General features: G+C 45.7%; 1 protein-coding gene across 1 annotated transcript in view; it reads right to left on the reverse strand.

The window, feature by feature from the left end:
• Positions 1-2,277: 2,277 nt before the first annotated feature.
• Positions 2,278-19,513, reverse strand: part of GRIN3A (glutamate ionotropic receptor NMDA type subunit 3A) — a 168,096-nt gene continuing 150,860 nt past the window's right edge. Inside the window, exons 7-9 of the mRNA XM_039218187.1 lie at positions 12,210-12,374; positions 10,800-10,876; positions 2,278-6,471 (exon numbers count right to left, since the gene is read on the reverse strand). Coding sequence (XP_039074118.1) covers positions 6,129-6,471; positions 10,800-10,876; positions 12,210-12,374 — 585 coding nt within the window. The 3' untranslated portion in view covers positions 2,278-6,128. The remainder of the gene's footprint in view (positions 6,472-10,799; positions 10,877-12,209; positions 12,375-19,513) is intronic.

The raw sequence follows: 19,513 nt of genomic DNA on the forward strand, positions 1-19,513 counted from the left end.
GGAAGCATAGTATATTTGCATTAGTAAAATAATGCTATGCTTTGAGGATTTGAGGCTACTGAAGTCTACGGAGTGGAATAATTGGAGAGGATGTGGGAGCTGAAAGGAACTTCAAACCATGTCCTTATTTTAAAGATGAGGAGACCGGTGCCAGGGTTACTCAGTATAGTAGCAGAATCAAAATGTGGCAATCAGACCTCTCTGTTCTCTTTTACCCTAAGTGGAGACCTTATGAATAGAGTGTTTGTCCTCAGGAAGATAATAAAATGCTTTCTGAGTCTTTTTAGTCTTTCTAAAGACCTACATGAACTTAGTATATTTATCCTTTTTTTTTTTTTTTTTTTTTTGAAGTTTGCTTGTTTATTTTGAGAGAGAGCACAAGTGGGGAAGGGACAGAGAGAGAGGAAGAAAGAATCCCATGCTCTAAGCATGGAGCGCAACGTGGGATTCGATCCCACGAACTATGAGATCATGACCTGAGCTGAAATTAAGAGTTGGACGCTTAGCTGACTGAACCACCCAGGTGCCCCAAGGAAGACAAAGTTTTAAATATACTAACATTGAAAAAGTCTTAGCTAGGTCTCTGCTGTGGACTGAATGTGTTCTCCCCAAATTCGTGTATTAAAACCCTAATCCTCAATGTGATGGTGTCTGGGTATGGGGTTTGGGGAGGTAATTAGGTCTCAGTGGTTGAACTCTCATGCTGGGATTAGTGCCCTAATGAGATGAGGTGGGAGAGCACTTGCTTCCTCTCTGCTTTACACACACACGCGCGCGCACACACACACACACACGCACAGAGGATAAGTGTCTTTTTTGCTTCCAGAGTACCTGATGTGCATGTATCAGAATATATGCCACATTGTTTTGCCAGTTTGTATGTCTCTCCCCACTGGGCTGAGCTCTGTGGGCTCAGAATCTGCTGTTTATCTTTCTCCAGCAGCTATCCCAATGTCTGGCTCAAAATAAGCATCCAAACAATGAATGACTGAACGATGCAAAACAACCTTGGGTAAGCTGGCGGTTGAATTAGGTCACCGTAGGTTTATATTTGTATGAGATTCAACTTGGTTATATTCCAAAAGGATGTGTGTGAAGAATGCATCCTGCTAGCAGGTTCATGATGGTACATTTGCCAGCCACTAAGAGGACGGAGTGTGTCACAAACTGCAGGCTGCCTCAGACTGTGGGACTGAGTGATTTTCAGCTGTATTTGTACCAGTTCTCAGTTGAGCCAGGAAGTCAGAGATGCCTAAAACAGCTGTTTCCGTGTGACTCAGGCTACGGTGTTGAGTTCAGTGGTGCAGTTAGCGTACAGGCTTCCTTTTTTGCAGAGCTGGGGGCCAGGCTGAGGCAGGGGCTGGAGGCACTGTGGCAGACTGACGGGGGTTGGAGGAAGGAAAGGGAGTCTTAAGGCAGTGATCAGAATCCTGACAATGTAGGCTGTTCTAGAATTGTACCACCTGTGTGTCAGTCTCTCTCTGCCACTACTCTTACTAGCTGTGTGACCTTGGGCAACTTCATTAATTCCCTGAGCCTTAGTGTTTCCTTCTGTAAAGTGGAGTTTACCTACTTAAGATTTTGCTTATTTATTTTTGAGACAGAAACAGCATGAGCAGGGGAGGGGCAGAGAGAGAGGGAGTCACAGAATCTGAAAAAGGCTCCAGGCTCTGAACTGTCAGCACAGAGTCCAACGCGGGGCTTGAACCCATGAACCGTGAGATCATGACCTGAGCTGAAGTTGGATGCTTAACCAACTGAGTCACCCAGGCGCCCCATGGCATTTATCTACTTTAGACTAGGTCTGGAGAACCTGTGCTGTGGGGCCCCAAAGATTAAATGAAATAAGCATTCAGTAACTGTTAGCTACAGTAGCTTTGTTTATAGGTGGGGAAAAGGGCAGATAATGAGAAGGTCTTCGAGCTTAGAGAGCATGCCCATCTTATTCACTGTTGTGTCTCTAGCACTTGGCACATAAATACAGGCTGTTTAACAAGCAGATGGTTGTTGAATTCCCTACCACCTGAGGGTGGTCGGCAGAATATTTTAGAGATGTCTCAATATTGCGGATTTTCCTAGAATGTCTTTTAGGTGAAGTCATTTTGATTCTACTTCATGATGCCTGGGCTCTGAGTTTTCTCAGCATGTTTTGTGCTATGTGGTCTTAACTAAGGAAACTTATAAATCACAGCACGAGTAGCTCTCCTATGAGGAAGGGGCTGGTGCCATGTCCCATATTTGAATCCCCAAAGATAATGCCAGCAGTACATCGGAAAATGAAGTTTCTATCCGAACATTTATTCCACAGTCATAGAAACTGAAGATGGAAAAGACCTGAGGACATCCAGTCCATCCACATGGTTGTACAAGAAAAGTGGCTGGAGCAAAACAGCCTGTTCACGTCATGCTCACGAGACAGCATTTCACTTCTTCCTGGAGCGGAGCGATTGCACACATAGTACAGTGAAGACACAATGCAAACACTCTTTACAAACCTTAAGAAAATACTTCTAAATACGTTATTTTAATAAAACGGTCGGGGACTAAACTAAAAAAGTGAAGGAGTCCTGGATTAGATGGGTGGTGTCGGTGGGTGAAGAAAGGAACAACTCAACAGAGCAGGTCGTGAAGCGGTTCTGATGACTAGAACACAGGTTCTTTCCATGAGTGCTGGGTTTTCTGGTTTGCCTATGAAAAATGAGTTGGGAGGAAGAGAGGCTCTAAAGGACTTTCTTTCCCCTTCATTCTTTATCCATGCCTCGGACGTGCTTACTAACTCCAAGATTTTGTTGGACCCAGCACCCACACCGGAAGCCCACTGCCAGGAAGATGTAGCTCGGTTTGACTTGGTGGCTGCTCTGGTTGGCGCAGAAGCAGAAGCTCCCGGGTAGGGCTTGTGCAACAGCAGGATCCGTGAATAATGGAGAGTCCCCTCCAGGCACGTTAAAGAGCTCAACTGGTTGTGTCCCTGCGGCTGCCTCACTTGTCTGTCCCATTCTTCCAACTCCTCTTTAATGGCTGGAAGGATCCCCTTGCCTCTCCACCTCGAGGGATCCACACACACTCTGGGGCCCTTATTATTATTATTTACATGAACCAAAGCGTAGCCCCTATAGCCCTACTATAGCCCTATCGGTTCCTGCTCACCCCGCCATACTTTATTGTGTGCTTCCTGTGCCAGAGGAATTTCCCCTTGGGACACGGGGTGGGGTGTGTAACACAGTCAGGCTGTTACGTGTCAGGTTTCCCCGCACCAGAGCTCGAAAAAGAACGGGCCTTCCTGGTCTCATAGAAGCCCAGAAGAGGAGGCCAGGTAGCATCCCTGATCTCCTTCTTCCTTATTAAAATACCACCCCTCCACCTGAAGATTTTGATCTTTGTGTTTTTTGAGCCTGAAGGGAGCTGAAAGAACAGAGGTGGAGAACAGAAAGAAGGGTTTTCAAAGGACCCACCATTTCATGAACTCTTTTTATAAAACACAACACACTGTTGCACACATTGCAAAAACACTGTTCAATTACTACCGATAAAAACAACCATTGCTACTTAAGACAGCTTCATTTCACAAGCAATTACGCTGTTTCTCTTTATCCAGAAAATGGAGGCTTTTTAAGCAATGCTGACAGCAGTAAGCCTGCTTTCAGCCCCTGCTGCTTCTTGCCGCATCCTGGCCACAGTTTTGGCCAAGTAGTTCCTCAGAAGGTACTCGAGAAGCTGTGCACTGGCTGTCTACTTTGTGAACAGGCAGGGCTGTCTGGCATGTTGCCACTGCTCAGCGCGCCCCAGGAGAGAAGCTTAAGGTAAACCCGATATACAAAAATCCAAACTTACAAAACAGATACATTAAGGGATAATTAATTGCATTACAAAAGGATTCTTTACAAAAGAATTCACCTCTGGGTTCCTTTAAATAGCCAGCTTCTCAAGTACAGTCAGACTATGAGCTGAGTTATAAAAATGTGTATGTACATTAGGAGCATGGCTGTTACGTGAGTTGAGGTACACCCGTAGGTCAGCCTTCCAGGCTTCGCGGAGGTTTGGGGAGCGCAGAGCATGATGGCCACGTCTACAGCATCCTCCGCTGTTGCAGATGGGTGGGGATGGCTACCAGGCATAATTTTCCAAAGGCAGTTGCAAACCTATTTCTGGGCCTGGGGTGAGAACATGGGAGTATAGGGCATTTCAAAGCAGAATTGTCCTTTCTGTTTCCAAGGGCTCCCCTGTTCTCTGTTTCATCTGTGAGGCCGAAGTCTAACTAGAACTTTCTACCTCCCTCATCAGTATCTCTGTGCCTACACCCAGCCCAGGGTTTTCTCGGACAATTCACTAAAATGTTGTCTAATTACAGCTTAGGGTATATTCTCTTTCCCTGGGGGACAAGGTAGCTCTTGGTGGAAATGCAGGAGAAATTTTGTGATCGAGGAGCCTTTCTGATGATGTGCAGCTGTTACAGAGCACAGCACTTTGGGACAGTGCTGTGAATTCATTGTGGGCTTTCCATTTGATATGAAGGTGGAGCAAAATAATAAGTAAAGAAGTCTAGTCCTGAATGGTGCCCTGGGGTGGAAGTGGCTGTATGGAAGGTGAATCAGCAGGTGTGTGCTAAAATGTAAACTCAAAAAAGGTTCTTACTTCTCCCCAGGCCTGGAGCAGCCATACTTCTAGAAGTGTTTCTTGAAAAGTGATTGTTGGATTACACTTGTCAATCACCTGGGGGAGCTGGTTAATAAGTAGGTTTCTGAGCTCACCCTCCAGACTCCCCAGCTCACCCCATCTGCTGGGGAAAGGTTCTGGCAATCACATTCTAATGGGCTCCTAGATGCTTCCTCCCCTACGCTAAGCCCTGGGAACTGATGTTCCATAGTTGGAACTTTCCCTTCCTGCATGCATGTCCACACCACTGCAGCCAGGAAAAGGGTGCCTGCACAGAGGGGAAGCCAGGTTCCGGGTATCTGTTTCTTGGGGGCACTGGGTGGGGCCTGGGGGAGAAGGGAGGGACCCCACCTGGTCACAGCCCCTCGGGGACGAATGGCTGTGTGGCTGGGTGACTGACTTGGTAGTTCCCGCAACTAGGCTCTGGACAGCACAGGGGACAGTCCCAAATGTTAAAGCTTGGTGTTTGCAGGGGAGGTTTGCATTTGGGATTCCTAGAGCGAAGAGGCAAGTGTTGACTTGAAAATGGCCTGGGATGTGATTTGCAGAGACTTTTCACTTCACCCACAGTGTCAGCTCACATGTCCTGTACAGGCAATAAGCAGGGGCATTCCAGTATCATCCTGAGGCCACATCCTTGCTTTGCTTTTCTCTCTTTTCTTTGTAAAAGGCACACTCTGTAGTGGAGATGCTTAGTTAGATTAGTCCTATTCATTCCTTAGCCAAAGAGCTTTTCTGGCCCAGAGCTTTTATTCTTGGGCATGCTGTACATTTTTAATGCCTCTTCTGCCTGTCCTCTGTTCCCGCTCACTCACCACATCCCTGCCCCCTTTCGTGGTCCTACTAAACGTGGGTCAGGATGGTGTCAGAGATCCAGGACCCTCTCAAAAACAGGGCTCTTGCCTGTTCCAGTCAGTCTTCAGTCTGCTGTGATGCTAATGAGTTCACTTAATGTTTTACATACCCAACTCCCTGTCCCAAGTTTCTCTGGCCCTTATCTGGTTCCATGTTCAGAATGTAGGAACAAATCTAGACGGAACACTTGTATCAAAAGCCACAACCCTGGATAATCCTGTCCTATGCTAAGGTTAAAACCAGGCATGAGGAACAGCTTTCTCTCTTGTTGGTGTTAGTGCAGAGAAAGGGCTAAAACCCAGAACTACTTGTGCGGCACCTGATGAGACAGGTTAACAGGAGCTGGGGTTGCCCGGTCATTCACAGACCCTTTACTGCGAGTTTACTCCTGCCTGATCTACGATCCCTGGTATTGAAATCCCCCTACCCCGGAGAGCTAGGGAGTCGGCTTCTGAACAGCTGTGGCTGCGTTTTAGGCTGTGGGACGAGCAGACCTGACCTCTAAGAAGACTAGACCTCACCTTCCCCACACTTCCGTCAGTAGTTACAAGGGAGCATTACAAAGTGTCTGGAGGGCTCAGAGGAATGCCAGGAACGGAGAAGGGGAGCAGCACGGTCACCTAGGACTCACAAGTCCGGCTGGTCCTTTGATACTCTTCCAGCTCCGTTTTCCTGCTCACAGCCAGCCGCAGTTCCTCCCGGATCACCTGAATCTGCTTCTCGAGCTCTGAGAGTTCCTGCATCACTGAGTCCCGAGCTCCGCTTAGGGAGTCCGCCTTCCCATTGGTGGTCAGCGAGGCAGGGAGCTCTCTCCTCCTCGGAGGGAGTGGCATGTCCTGGTGGGCCTGGATGTCCAGCTGGTTTCGCCCTCCTTCATCACTGAAGACGTACGCACGTCGGTCATCATGACTCAGACTGGAAGTATTCCACACACTGGGATGCGGACGGGGCCCCACGTTGGACCTAGGGAACAAAGAGGCTCGTCAGATTCACCTTCCATTCTGCAGCACCTAGAGCGCTGACCCGCCACTGTGGGCCATTTCAAACCATGACTAGAGCGGGTTATGCATTCAGAGGTGAAGCAGCAAAGCCACGGACACACTCCTGCTGGAGTGGCACGGGGACAGGAAGAGCCAAAACAGTTCGTCCCAACTGCAGTTCCGGCCCTCGCCAGATTGGAATGGGTGTAACGTCTGGAGCGCCGACGGACCAGGCTGTGGCACATTTTATGAAGGACCTTGGATGTCTTTCCATTCCCTTCCTGACGGTGAGGCTCAGAGAGCAGCAGTGCCTGGAAACATTCTCTGGCCATAAAGACGGTGCTTTAGTAAAAGTGAGAATCTGGTGGACTCGAAGCAGGATGCTGCTGATCGATACTATGAAATGGCTCATCCTCAGACCCACAGGACTACCGTGATGTTTACTGCTTGAATTTGAGGGGAATAAAAACATACAAGCTGCAGGTTTCAGCAAAAAGTTTTCCACTATAGGGATGACTTTACGTGGGTTGAGAATGACAGCTCGGGTCTGAAGCTTAGAAAGAAACCCCAAGAAAGCCTCAAATTCTTGCTGGAATAACGAAAGTCAATAGAAAGAGATTCACAGTCCTCTTTTAGGCTTCCATCAAACCAACTACCACATCTCAGAGAGATGGCTAGGGACAGCAAGAGTTGCCATCGGACAGGCACAAGAGGAGGTGTTAACTAACACACTCTGACAGATGCAATGCGAAGAGCTTCTTGCTTCAAGAACAGACTGGAGCCTTAAGCAGGATAGCTGCTGATTTCTTCTAACCTTGGAGGAGGAGGAGGAGGAGGAGGAGGAGGAGGAGGAGGAGGAACAGGGTTATGACCACTTTTGCAATCTACCACAGGGCAAACCTAAGTAGAAACACTCCATTATAAAGTCCTTGTGTTTTTGTTCCCATCCATGTAACTGAATCAAGACTTTATTTCTGGATTCTTACTTTACAGAAGAAGGGGAGGACCTCCGGGGGCAGGCGACCAGGGAGGGGTAATAAAGTCTTGATTCAGTTACATGGATGAGAACAGAAACACAAGGGCTTAATGGGATGATTCTGTTTCATCTTGCCCTGTGGTAGACTGCAGAAAAGGTCACAATCCTCCATTCCATCCTTGTCCCTCTGTAACGTGACTTTGCAGCTCATCTTTATCAAGGGGGACTCAAGGGGGGGGAATCTGGCTTTTCTTCCTCCTTGAATTTAGTCTGGTTTCATGACTTGTTTTGGCCAACAGTTTAAGTTTTTGGGCCATCGTCTAAGTCTCATATAAATGGGCAGCTGGCACCAGAGCTTAGCTGTCACGTGTCCCAGGCTGAGAAACGGCTCTGCTGGCTTCATACCTGGATCAGAGGTGTGGTTATAATTTTACTTTCAGCCCTACGGATCCCTTGGATTTTTCCTTCAAATCTTTCCCAATTGAATTTGAAAAATTTCAAGACAGTCTCATTTGTGGTGTGTGTTACATGGTTTACAGTTTTTGTGTATCTGGGGGTGAGGGGAAAGGGGGAAACGGAGGGTGTTGGAGACCCAGTGTGGTGAAGTGTAGACCAAAACTTACATGAAATCCTAGGTTCAATAAACCAAAGACTATGCATAGTCTCTTGTAATATCTACTTTTTCCCTCTGCTTTAAATAGAAAAGGAGCAACATCTACTTTCATATCATGGCCCAGAATTTCTTTGAGCCTTTCCTCCAATCCACATGTTAGTAATTCGTTCATCTATCTTTCTTTTTTTAACTCAAAGGAACCTTTATTCTCCAGCAGGTACACACACATCCACCATCCCTGGTCTTTGGGACCACACTCATCTGCATTGACCCACTTATCTATTGTTTTATTCATTCAATAAATACAGAACACATAGGAGGGATGCCAAATTGTAGCAGACACAGGCATTTGTGTAGATATTCTTCCAAGAAAAGAGGGAAAGAGTTTTCAACCCAACAGACCTAACTCTGGTACCACAGATTGAGTCCTAGGGAAAACTAGGAGAAGGGCGTCTGCACATTTTCCTGGCATGCCCGGGCAACCACAGAAATCAGGTAAGTAGAGACAGGCAATCTGGTTTTCTCCAGAGCTTTGTACATATATCTGGGAGTATATATAATACAGAAAAATAAGCAAAAGCTGGCTTCCCTGACAAACTCTGGAGGCCAGCATTTACAAGTGCCCTGGTAATCGAGGTGTGGCTCTGGGGCCCCTATGAATATAAGCTGACAAATACTCATGTCAGGTTTGATGTCTAATTGGAAGCCTCTACAGGGTTTAGGTTATGTTTTGTATCGAACCTTCCTCAGCCTTAGAGTGTGATGTGACCCGTGGGTGAACTGCATCTGACACTAACAATGAGCAAAACAAGCTTTCACACGCCAATTATTTAACATTGAAGTTCAGTACTCCACGAGACCATTCTGAGGAGATGTGACAGCTGGGGGCACCTCAAACACTCACGGCCTCTGAAAGGTCACAGCCGGGTGTTGGGTGGTAGGGAGGTGGCACAGCAAGTGTGGGCCCAGGGTAGGCCATGAGGGCATGTTCTTAGTTCTTCTCAAAATAAGGGGCTCCAGATGGGAATCTGCCAAGAAAAGTGGATCCATGGAGAGAAAGACACATTTAGTTCTCAAGTGAGGTGAGAGAGATGTGACTAGGGAATCACACCACGGTTGGAAATGGGATCACTGGGCTTCCTGTTTCTAGTGTGGCTGGAAAACAAATGCTTTGTCATGAGATAATGTCTTTGCTGCTATGTCTTCTTGTGTTCCTCTGGCTAAAAAATTGTGTTAAAAATAATGACAGAAAAAAAAAAATCTATGTAATATGACATAGAACAGCTGTGACCTGATTAGTCTACAGCTTGTCGCTGACAGGGCTGCAATATGATCCAGGAATACCACAGACCGAGAGGGCGGGAGGTGCTCGCTGACTGGAAAGAGAGGCTCCGAGAGATAACGGAAACGGTTGTGACAAGCTAGATGCAACCCGGAGACAAGGGGTGGCAGCAGTCCCAGGGGAGGTACAAACAATGAAAAAGAATCATGCTTTTCACCCCTTTGTCCTTCTCCGCTATTGTGAGTGAGAAGCGTGAGTGGCAGATTTCAAAATTACCCAGAAAGCCGAGCGTTGAGCCGAAGCTCTGCCACAGAGCTGCCTGGAGGGGGTGCCCTGAACCCAGGCCTCCGGGCCTAGGAAAGGAGGAGGAGGGCACCCCCGGCAGCAGGCAGCAGAGGCCAGCCAAGAGCCGGGCCAAACGCTACTGGCATCTTCAGCCACAACAGCCATTCCCAGGCAGGATGGGGGAAGGTGCGGAGCTTCGATTTTCCAATGTCATCTATGTATTTAATGCTTGTTACTTCCTATTAGCGAGATGCTTTTTCTGAGGAGTTGGTAGTAAGAGTGCCAGGAAATGGATTAAGCAGAACGCGTCTGTTGCATATTTCCAACACTCCTAGGAGTGTTGGAAAGGAGTAGGGAGCAGAAACATGCCAGAAAGGCAATACGGTGTGAAACGCATTGCCTGCAGTACTCATGAATTAAGTCTTATGTGTACTCTGTGCCCGAGAACAATAGCTAAAATGGCTTTGTTTTCAGGGCTTTATATGCTTTATCTCATTTAATCCTTACGGAATCTCTAGAAAGTGGGTACTGTTTTTATCTCAATTTCACAAATGAGGACAATGATGCACCGAGCGGTTAAATAAGTAACCTGCTCAAGGCCACATGTATGGCAACGTCTGTGACAGGATTTGGACCCAGACGCTTGACTGTAGGGACAACAGCTGCATTGTTAACCATGACATATATTGCCTATACTGCATGTCATGTCCATATATGTACAGATACGTTCTTTATTCTCTGTTCTACTTCTGTTTGAAGTCACATATATTTTTACTGAGGGTGTTATCAGTAACTTGGTCCTGATTTCATCTGAATTATTTATACATGATTTCCCCTTGGAGCAGGGAGTCTCAGTTACATCTCTTCACTTTTATTTTTCTTAAAAATTTTTAAATGTTTGTCTATTTTTGAGAGAGACAGAGCACAAGTGGAGGAGGTGCAGAGAGAGGGACACGCACACACAGAATATGAAGTAGGCACCAGCTTCTGAGCTGTTAGCACAGGGCCCGACAGGGGGCTCGAACCCACAGAGCTATGAGATCGTGACCTGAGCCGAAGCCAGACACTTAACCGATTGAGCCACCCAAGTGCCCCAACATCTCTCCACTTTTATTTTAACCAACGTAAAGACGCCTGGCGCTAGTCTCTTCTTACCTCTTTTCCACACGTTTAGTTTTGAAACGCTGCTGCTTCTCCTCTACAAATGATGTGTTTAGTGCTCTATGTAATCTCTGGTGGAAAGAACAGATTCACACATTAGAAACACACAGTCTGGGGAGAAAGTTACCTCCTGTGATTCAACAGTGTACCTCATTGTTACAAATCTTTTAACTTCTTTAAACAAATTTCCAGGGATGCCCCAAAACAGATCAACAGCCTTCAGCCCTAAATCTCGAGAGAACCAAATTCTAATTCTAAGTTATTATTTTACCTGGAGGGAAAAAAGTAGTTTGATAGTAAGCTTAGAAATGCTCTGGGTTGTAAAAAGGTATGTGATATCAAGAGGAGCTGTTACAACGAGTGTGTGGCAAAGGGCCTTGTGGAATTGCTAAAGGTGAGTCAGAAACTTAAGTCTGAACTTCTTAGCAGCCAGAATAAAGCAGGCAAGAACTCAGAATGAAGTCAGTCATGTTAGCCCACAACAGAGGTCACTGGTCTGTGGAGTTCTCCTGAGCAGACCAGATACTTTTCAGGATGAAGCAGGAAGAACACGGTTCCATGTGACCAAACTAATGATCGTATCCAAGAAAAAAAAAAAAAAGGTGTGCATGGGTGTGTGTGTTGTGGGGGGAGGGGAATGGTGTTAACACAGCAGAGACGTTGGCATCTCAGATACACGGGGCAGCCTCACAGCCCAGTGACGCTCAAGAGGCCTGAGGGAGGCCCTGGCCGGAGACCAAGATGGCCCCGCGGGCCTCGCCGGGGTCAGCTGACACTGCCGCCAGAGCCCCTCCCCTTCTGATTCTCAGTATCTTTCCGATTCTTCTATTTTGCCCCTCCGTGCCAGCTGCCTTCGGGGGCCGCGGTGCAAGGGAGTGTGCCTGAACGGCTGCTTGGCCTGGCGGTTTCGGTCATTCCGTGAATGAGTGTGCCAGTGTCCGGCTTACACGGCAGGACTTCGATCCTGCACGGCTCCGCCTTGGCACCACTGGACCTCAGACTTTGGGACCATTGAAAACGGGGACAGAACAGGGCTCAGTGGGTTCAACTAAAGGGAAACAAGGACTTGAAGCCCATTTAATGGGTTTCAATTTTAGCTAGAACGGAGTCTGTAGGAAAAAAAATCTTTCACACCATCTCTTCAGATTGTCACTATTAAGTGAAACCAGGTTAAAAATAATTCTGTTGCTTCCAATATGAGCAACAGTGGAGGGTTATATGAAAGGACTGGGTGTTGTGGGGTAGGCTAATTCAAGAGGAAAGTGAATTAATGGGATAGAAGGAACTCTTATCTTCTACAGCACCCTGGTTCTCTTGGGAGCTTGTCACCTGTCAGCCTGACTTGGGGCTCTGGACTCTCCCACCCCTGGGGATTCTGACAGTTAAGAATCCTGCGGCACTCACCTGGCTGGTGTGGAGCCAGTACTGCAGCCTAGATTTGTTCTTGATTCGTGGAAGCAGCAGCCTGTACACTATGTGCTCACCAATGGTGGTCAAGATGGACAGACCAAACCCGATGCACAGCAGCACGAAGAGTCCAGAGAAGTGTTTGATGCCCATTTGCAAAGTCTGGGGCAGAACGGGAAAGGAAAGGCCATGAATATGATGCTCCGCCTGGCCCCAGGCTTGGTTTTAGATGGAGAGACTTTTCCGTTGGACCCAAGGAGAGCTGGAGAGCATCCCTGCGTGCTTGGCAGCCTTCACTATACTACACGTTGTGAGAGGAACCCAGCCAGGCCCGAGGACCTGGGGACACCCTCCGGGGAGCTCCACACACGCAGTCCTATTGTATGAATGGTCCCTGCATCTGGAAGGCCCTACTATCTCTAGAGAGAGACTGAGAGATAGAGCAGGAGAGACCAAGAATTGAGATGATTTACTAAAGCACTGAAGAGTTATCAAGGAAAGAACCTTTCTCAGGGACACAGAATGAGTAGGTTTAAGGGGAAGAGATGATGAAATTTGATAATTTTGACATTTAGATCTGGAAGAAACATGGAGATCATCTAGTTCAATGTCCTCATTAAAAAAAAATTTTTTTTAATGCTTATTTACTTTTGAGAGACAGAGAGAGAGGAGGGGAAGGGCAGAGACAGGGAGACACAGAATCCAAAGCAGTCCCCAGGCTCCGGGCTGTCAGCACAGAGCCGGACACGGGGCTCAAACTCATAGACTGAGATCATGACCTTAGCCAAAGCTGGTCGCTTAACCGACTGGGCCACCCTGGCGCCCCTCAATGTCCTCATTTTACAGACGGGGAACCTGGGACCAGGGAAGTGAAGTAAATTCAGGCAGGTCACAAAATTAGACAGCCACAGAGGAGAAAAAGGAAGGACCTGATATCTACTCATTGCTTACTTTTTCTGCACTGAGACAGGCATTAAAACCACAATTTACAGTTGAAGAAACTGAAGTCCTTTCAGGTTTTAAGTAGCAGAGCTGGTCTATAAGTCTGTGTTTGTTTAGCTGCGAAGGCTGGGCTCTTTCTGCTAAACAACCAGACAGCAGCAGTTACGCGACAATAGTTACAACGACTATATGTGGCAGGCACTTTGCTAAGTGATTCCTGTATGAGATCTAAGAGAATCCTCACAAGTTCTCTAAGAAATGGGTATTATTCAGTCACGGACATCAACAACGAGAGACAATCCTGCAGAAAGAAAGACTTCTGGCACACGGAGTGCCTACTACATGTCAGGCACTCTTTGAAATACCAGGAGATGAAGAGAGGAGGCTTGCGTCCCTGCCTTTAATCAGCTTAAGACTAGGGAGGAAGCAAATGGTACATACACTGATCCATGACTTCTCAGTTTTGTGGAGGAGGTGGCTCATGAGGTAAGATTTAAGGTAAGAGAGATAGAATGTGGAGGCATGGGTGGGAAAGTAGGCATTCTGAAGACTGTAGAAAAGGAGGGAAAGAAGCGACCTCTGGTGCAGTGGTGAATGGAGTTGTGAAACAGACCAGTGTGGCTGGGGGGAAGGGGGTAGGAAGCTCTATATCAGTGACAGGGGCTGGGATCCCTGGAGAAGTAATGGCTCTCGGTGACCCGGGGCACAGAGCATGCCCCAGGTATAGGAGCCTGAGCACAAGGCAGGACTAGGCAGACCACCTGAGAGTGAGGCAGATGCCCAGCCCTAGGGAATAAGAGAATGCTGGTCTAGGAAAGACAAGAGGTGTATCAGGTCCTGAGAGCTACGCAGGTCCCATGGATTTTTCTGGGACATCTCTGTACGAGTGGTGACCAACCACATAACACTGGCCTCCAGAAAGTAGATTCAAATGTGTGAAAATAGCCATTGGGCTGGACCTGTCCTACTGTGTACAGGATATGGCTGTTATATAAGGACTCAATGAGTTATTACTACTACGGAAGAAAAACAAAATAGAATTCATTTCCAACTTTAACATTAAGGTCATTAAACATTCAGCAAAAACACTTAACATACTGGCACTGCTTTCTTAGAAGGTGCTGCCAAGATGAAGGAGACAAATGTAACTTATGGCGAAACATCACATTGTGCCTTTGAACACATGGCTTCCCCCCTTTTCTTGTGTGTGACAAGAACTGGTTTCATTTTCTTCTTCTTCTTTTTTTTTTTTTTTTTACAGATAGTTTATTGTCAAATTAGTTTCCTTTTTTTTACTCTTTTTTTTTTTTTTTTACAAATAGTTTATTGTCAAATTAGTTTCCTCATTTTCTTCTTCTTATTACCTCAATAACAAATAGGCTGTATTCAGTTTCTTTCGCACGTTTTTTTTCTTTCAATTTCTGTTGTTTAGACCCACATACATTTAATAGAGTAATAGATATAGTTAAATTGGGCATAGAATATGTGTGCCAGACATCATACCTGCATATTATGACCTTATGATAACCCTACAGTATTATTATTCCCATTTCACATTCAAGGAAATGGAGTCTCATAGAGATCAACTACCTTACCCAAGGTCTTACAAACTGATAAATGAAGGAGGCTGGCTATGGATCCAGGACTGTTTGATGCTAAGACCTGCGCTGCTTTTCAAGTGAACACCATTTACAGGTATCCCTTGCTATCTGAACTCTTACTGTCTATTCCCTAGAACAACTTGCAGATATTTTAATTAGAAATCCACCATCTGAATTGAAAATCCACTACAATCTGCCTGTGAGCATCAACGAACGCGTTTAAATTGTGTCTGAGTCTGAGTGATAAGATGTCTCGCAGCGGTCGTAATATTCAGCTGTTCTCTCAGGACCATGTTGAATGTGCTGTGCATTAGCTATGCGCCTCTGCCCCACACATCACGTGGGCAATTTCTTTCTAATAAAGTGGAACTTGCTCAACTTCACATTTATCATTGGCGAGAGGAAGAAGAAGAAGAGAAGCAATGGATATTCAACGTCAAATCTTGAAAATAAATTTAAGCAGTGAAGACAAAATGACGGCAGTTGCAAGTGATGGGAGTACGGACATCACATCCCGAAATGCGGTCCGGGCCCAGTGGTGTGTTGTCAGAGCTGCGTAAATGACAGCAAAGCAATGCCAACAGACATGAGGTTTGTGTTTTCTTCATCCCATTGCTTATTCTGCAGCCTCATTTGATAGCTCGCAGCCACACACGTCTGGGGTCTCAAGTGCCAAAGAGAGAAGACTGTCCTAGGATTTAGTCATGGGCAAATCTCACGCATTCACGGCTTCACCTAGTCCGTCACATGCTCGTTCCAGGACATCTGATCTCACTGAGCTACCTCTTTAATCAAGAAGTAACCACTCAAAAATTTGCCTTGCTTATTAAATTTTGCTAAATGTTATTTATATTTGTTATGCTTCTTTAACATTGTATTTTATTATTTATGTTAGCATAAATTCATTGCATTGTGGAGGGAAAACATATGTTGCATACCACTAATTATGAATTCAAGAAGTGGTATTTTAAGTGCTTTATATTATGCAGAAATCTTTGATGGAGTGTCATATATAACAATCCATGCATTATCCCTTAGATATTAAACATTTACTTGTGTCCAAGAGTGTTTTAGTGATATTTTAAGAAATTGATTGGGGTTTGGGGTGAGGTGGGAATGCTTTGTGTCTTTTTTTGTTTCGTTTTTCATTTTTCATTGAAAACAATGGAAAGGACTCCCACCATCTGGAAATTCAGCCAACATATTTCTAGGAATGGACTAGAATCAGATAAAGGGAGATGCCTATACTGTCAGATGTTCTGAGTGGTCTCTGCCCACACCATCAGTGTTCCCAGTGATAGACAGAGGCCAAGACCACCAATTTCGTTGCTGTCTAAACCGTGCTTTGCATCTTGCTCAGATGTGGACATTTGAAACATCTGACAGCTGGTTAGATAACTGACTAGTTCCGAAACCTCCAGCAGGAAATGCAGTGAAAGTATTTCACGCACCATTTGCCTTAGATGTGACTAAGTCCCTAGCTCTCAGTGCACATCTCTCCATACACAGCAACTACCCACTTTCTGTGGTCCTCTAAGTAGTAGTCTATACCTGTTTCAATTCCTCTGTCCTCATTCTCTTTTGGACTCACTCCAATCAGGCTTTTCATCCCAACCTATAACCTTGGTGATGACTCCTGTCGAAGCCATCAATGACCTCCACATTGCCAGAGCCAAATTAGTTTTCACTGATAAATGTATCAGGTTTGACACCATTGGTTATTTCATCCTCTCTGATATATTTTCTTCACTCTTTCAGGATACCTTTGTTCTACTTCAGTCTTGTTTACTGGTTCCTTCCCATCTTTCTGGTCATAAATGTTTGCATGCCTTTAATTCTTTAGCTACATTCACTTTCCTATCCAGACTCATGGCTTTAAACACTACTTATGTCAATGACTTCTGCATTTACATCTTCCCCAACTCCCTATTCAGTCTCCCTATTTGGATATCTAACAGACACCTCAAACTTAAGACATTGAAATAAATTAATCCCTCCTCCCACTACCCCCTCTGGAAACTGCTTCTCACAGTTTTTCTCATCAAAGAATCTCCATTCTTGCAATTGCTCAGGACAAAAGCCTCAGAGTCATCTTTGACTCCTCTCTTTCTTTAGCATTCCATACCTAGTGTGTCTGCAAATATGGTGGACCCTACCTTCAAAGTATATCCAGAGTCTGATGGCTTCCCACCACCTTGGCCACCCACTCTGGTCTATGCCACCATCATCTCTCATCTAGACTAATGAAATAGCCTTCTATTTGGTTCCCTGACCCCCTCAGTCTGTCTTCTGCACAGCGTCCAGCTTAACCTCCTCACAATAACATGTCATTCAATGCCCGGTGACAGTTTTCCGTCTCATATAGAGTAAACATCAGAGTCCTTACAATGGCCTACACGACGTTCCATGCTTTAGTCCCGCACTTCCTGAATTCATATTCTTCTCTCACTTGTTCACTCTGCTTAGCTATTTGGGCTTCCTCATGCTTCCTTAAGTCTATGGAGCAGTTGAGGGTCTTCATTTTCTGTTCTCTCAGCCTATAATTCTTCTGCCAGCAATGAATACAGCAATTCCCCACGTTTTCTGCAAGTCTCTACTTGCAGAACAGGTTCTTATTAAAGAAAACCGAAAGGGGCGCCTGGCTCACTTCAGCTTAGGTCATGATCTCACGGTTCATGAGTTTGAACCCCGTGTGGGGCTCTGTGCTGACAGCTCAGAGCCTGGGGCCTGCTTCAGATTCTGTGTCTCCCTCTCTCTCTGCCCCTCCCCCACTTGCATTCTCTCTCTCTCTCTCTCTCTCTCTCAAAATAAATATTAAAAAAAGAAAAAGAACAGGAGTAGGGGAGGAATAATGGTTTTAGTGAGAGGTAAAGAAAAGAGAGGCCATGGAGCTTCCGAAACATCGATGACTCCTAGATACTTGGAAGCAAGATGAGTAGGAAGCAAATGCTGTTTCTAATTTAGAAAACCTGAGATTATATATATATATATATATATATATATATATATCCACCCACTCTTTTGACCAGAAGAACGGCAGCTTAATACATTTGGCAGATTTATTGTTGTGTCTATACGTACTACCCTCTGGGGGGGAGGGAGAGACAACAGACCCCTGCCTGAGGTGTGGGCCCCAGAGGCACCAAGGACCACTTCCAGGGCAGGGGGTTCACGTGGCTGGAGATGAGAGTAAGACTGTAAGCTGTAATCATTTGGAATTTCTAAAAAAAAATTAATGACATGGATAAAGGAGACAGAAGATGTTCACTCAGAGGATCTGGAATTTTGTCATCAATGAAGACAGACTAAAAGATCATATTTAACAAAAGAAACAAAAAGAGATGATTTTCAAAATCCAAGGGGGTGGGCAATGTGTAAGCAAAGTTAACGGTGCTCACACATATGGATAAGCAGAATAATCTAGATGGACAGCAATCAGGGTCATGGGAACTTCCTATCACTTCTCAGGCCCTGGAGACTGGGGCACCTCTGTCTTATTAAAAAAAATTTTTTTTAATGTTTATTTGTTTTGGAGAGAGAGACAGTGTGAGCAGGGGAGGCAGAGAAACAGGGAGACATAGAATCTGAAGCAGTCTCCAGGCTCTGAGCTGTCAGCACAGAGCCTGATGAGTGGCTCGAACCCACAGACTGCAAGATCATGAACTGCACCAAAGTTAGCTGCTTAACTGACTGAGCCACCCAGGTGTCCCTGCCCCCGTCTTTTTAAACCTGGAATCTGCTTAATAGCTTTGTCAGCATGGCATTGCCCATGCTGCTGAGGAAATTCTCCCTCTCTCCGTTCCTTGCATTTCCCAAGCCCCTGTCCCTTCTAGGCTTTGACAACCATTTTTCAGCCTCAGACCTGGTGCTTAATTTGCTACATTACCTCCATTGTGCAGTCTTTTGAAAATCTGAATTTATTATTAAAACAACTCAGAAAAATATTTCTAAAACTTAGAGATGATTAACCATAATCCTTTTCTTTTACAAATATTTTCTTAGTTAAAAAAATATTTTAGGGGCCCCTGGGTGACTCAGTTGGTTGAGTGTCTGACTTCCATGCAAGTCATGATCTCTCAGTTAGTGAGTTTGAGCTCCATGTTGGGCTGGCTGCTGTCAGCCTGTGAGTGCAGAGCCCACTTTGGATCCTCTGCCCTCATATCTCTATCCCTCCCCCTCGTGCGCTCTCCCCAAATAAATAAATATAAAAAAAATTTTTTTTTATTTTTAAGCAATCTTTACACCCAACATGGCGCTTGTAAGAAATAAGCCACTGACCCAATCAAAGGAGGGACATGGACACTAGGAGCACAGTGAAGCGAGGCTTTAATCAAAATTCTTGGAAGAGTGGGTGTCTGATGGGCAGGCACACTTGGGGCAATTACAGCAGACAATTTATCTCTTAGTGTGCAAGTCCCTCCCCTGGACCCTCATTGGCCGAGTACTACAGAGGTTATAGCCTTACACAGACATCGCCTATGTCCATGTAAGGCAAAAAGTAGTCTGACTGGAACAAACGTACATTCCCGGAGGTGATGCAGAGACTTTCAGTCCCTCCTCCCTTTATTCTTTGGTGCATGCCCATTGCAAAGCCTGTGAAAATAAGCCTGGTGAAACGGAGAGGGGAAGAAGAACCAGGAAGTGAAGTGTCCAAGGGTTTGGGACTCCATTATGGGGGAGGGAGGGCTTCATATATATTTCCAATATGTTGACAGCACAGCTTTCATTTAGAATTTCTGAAAATGAATCATCTCCCTT

The sequence above is a fragment of the Hyaena hyaena genome, unplaced genomic scaffold (genome assembly GCF_003009895.1).
Source record: "Hyaena hyaena isolate Hyena2069 unplaced genomic scaffold, ASM300989v1 scaffold_739, whole genome shotgun sequence".
NCBI lineage: Eukaryota > Metazoa > Chordata > Mammalia > Carnivora > Hyaenidae > Hyaena > Hyaena hyaena.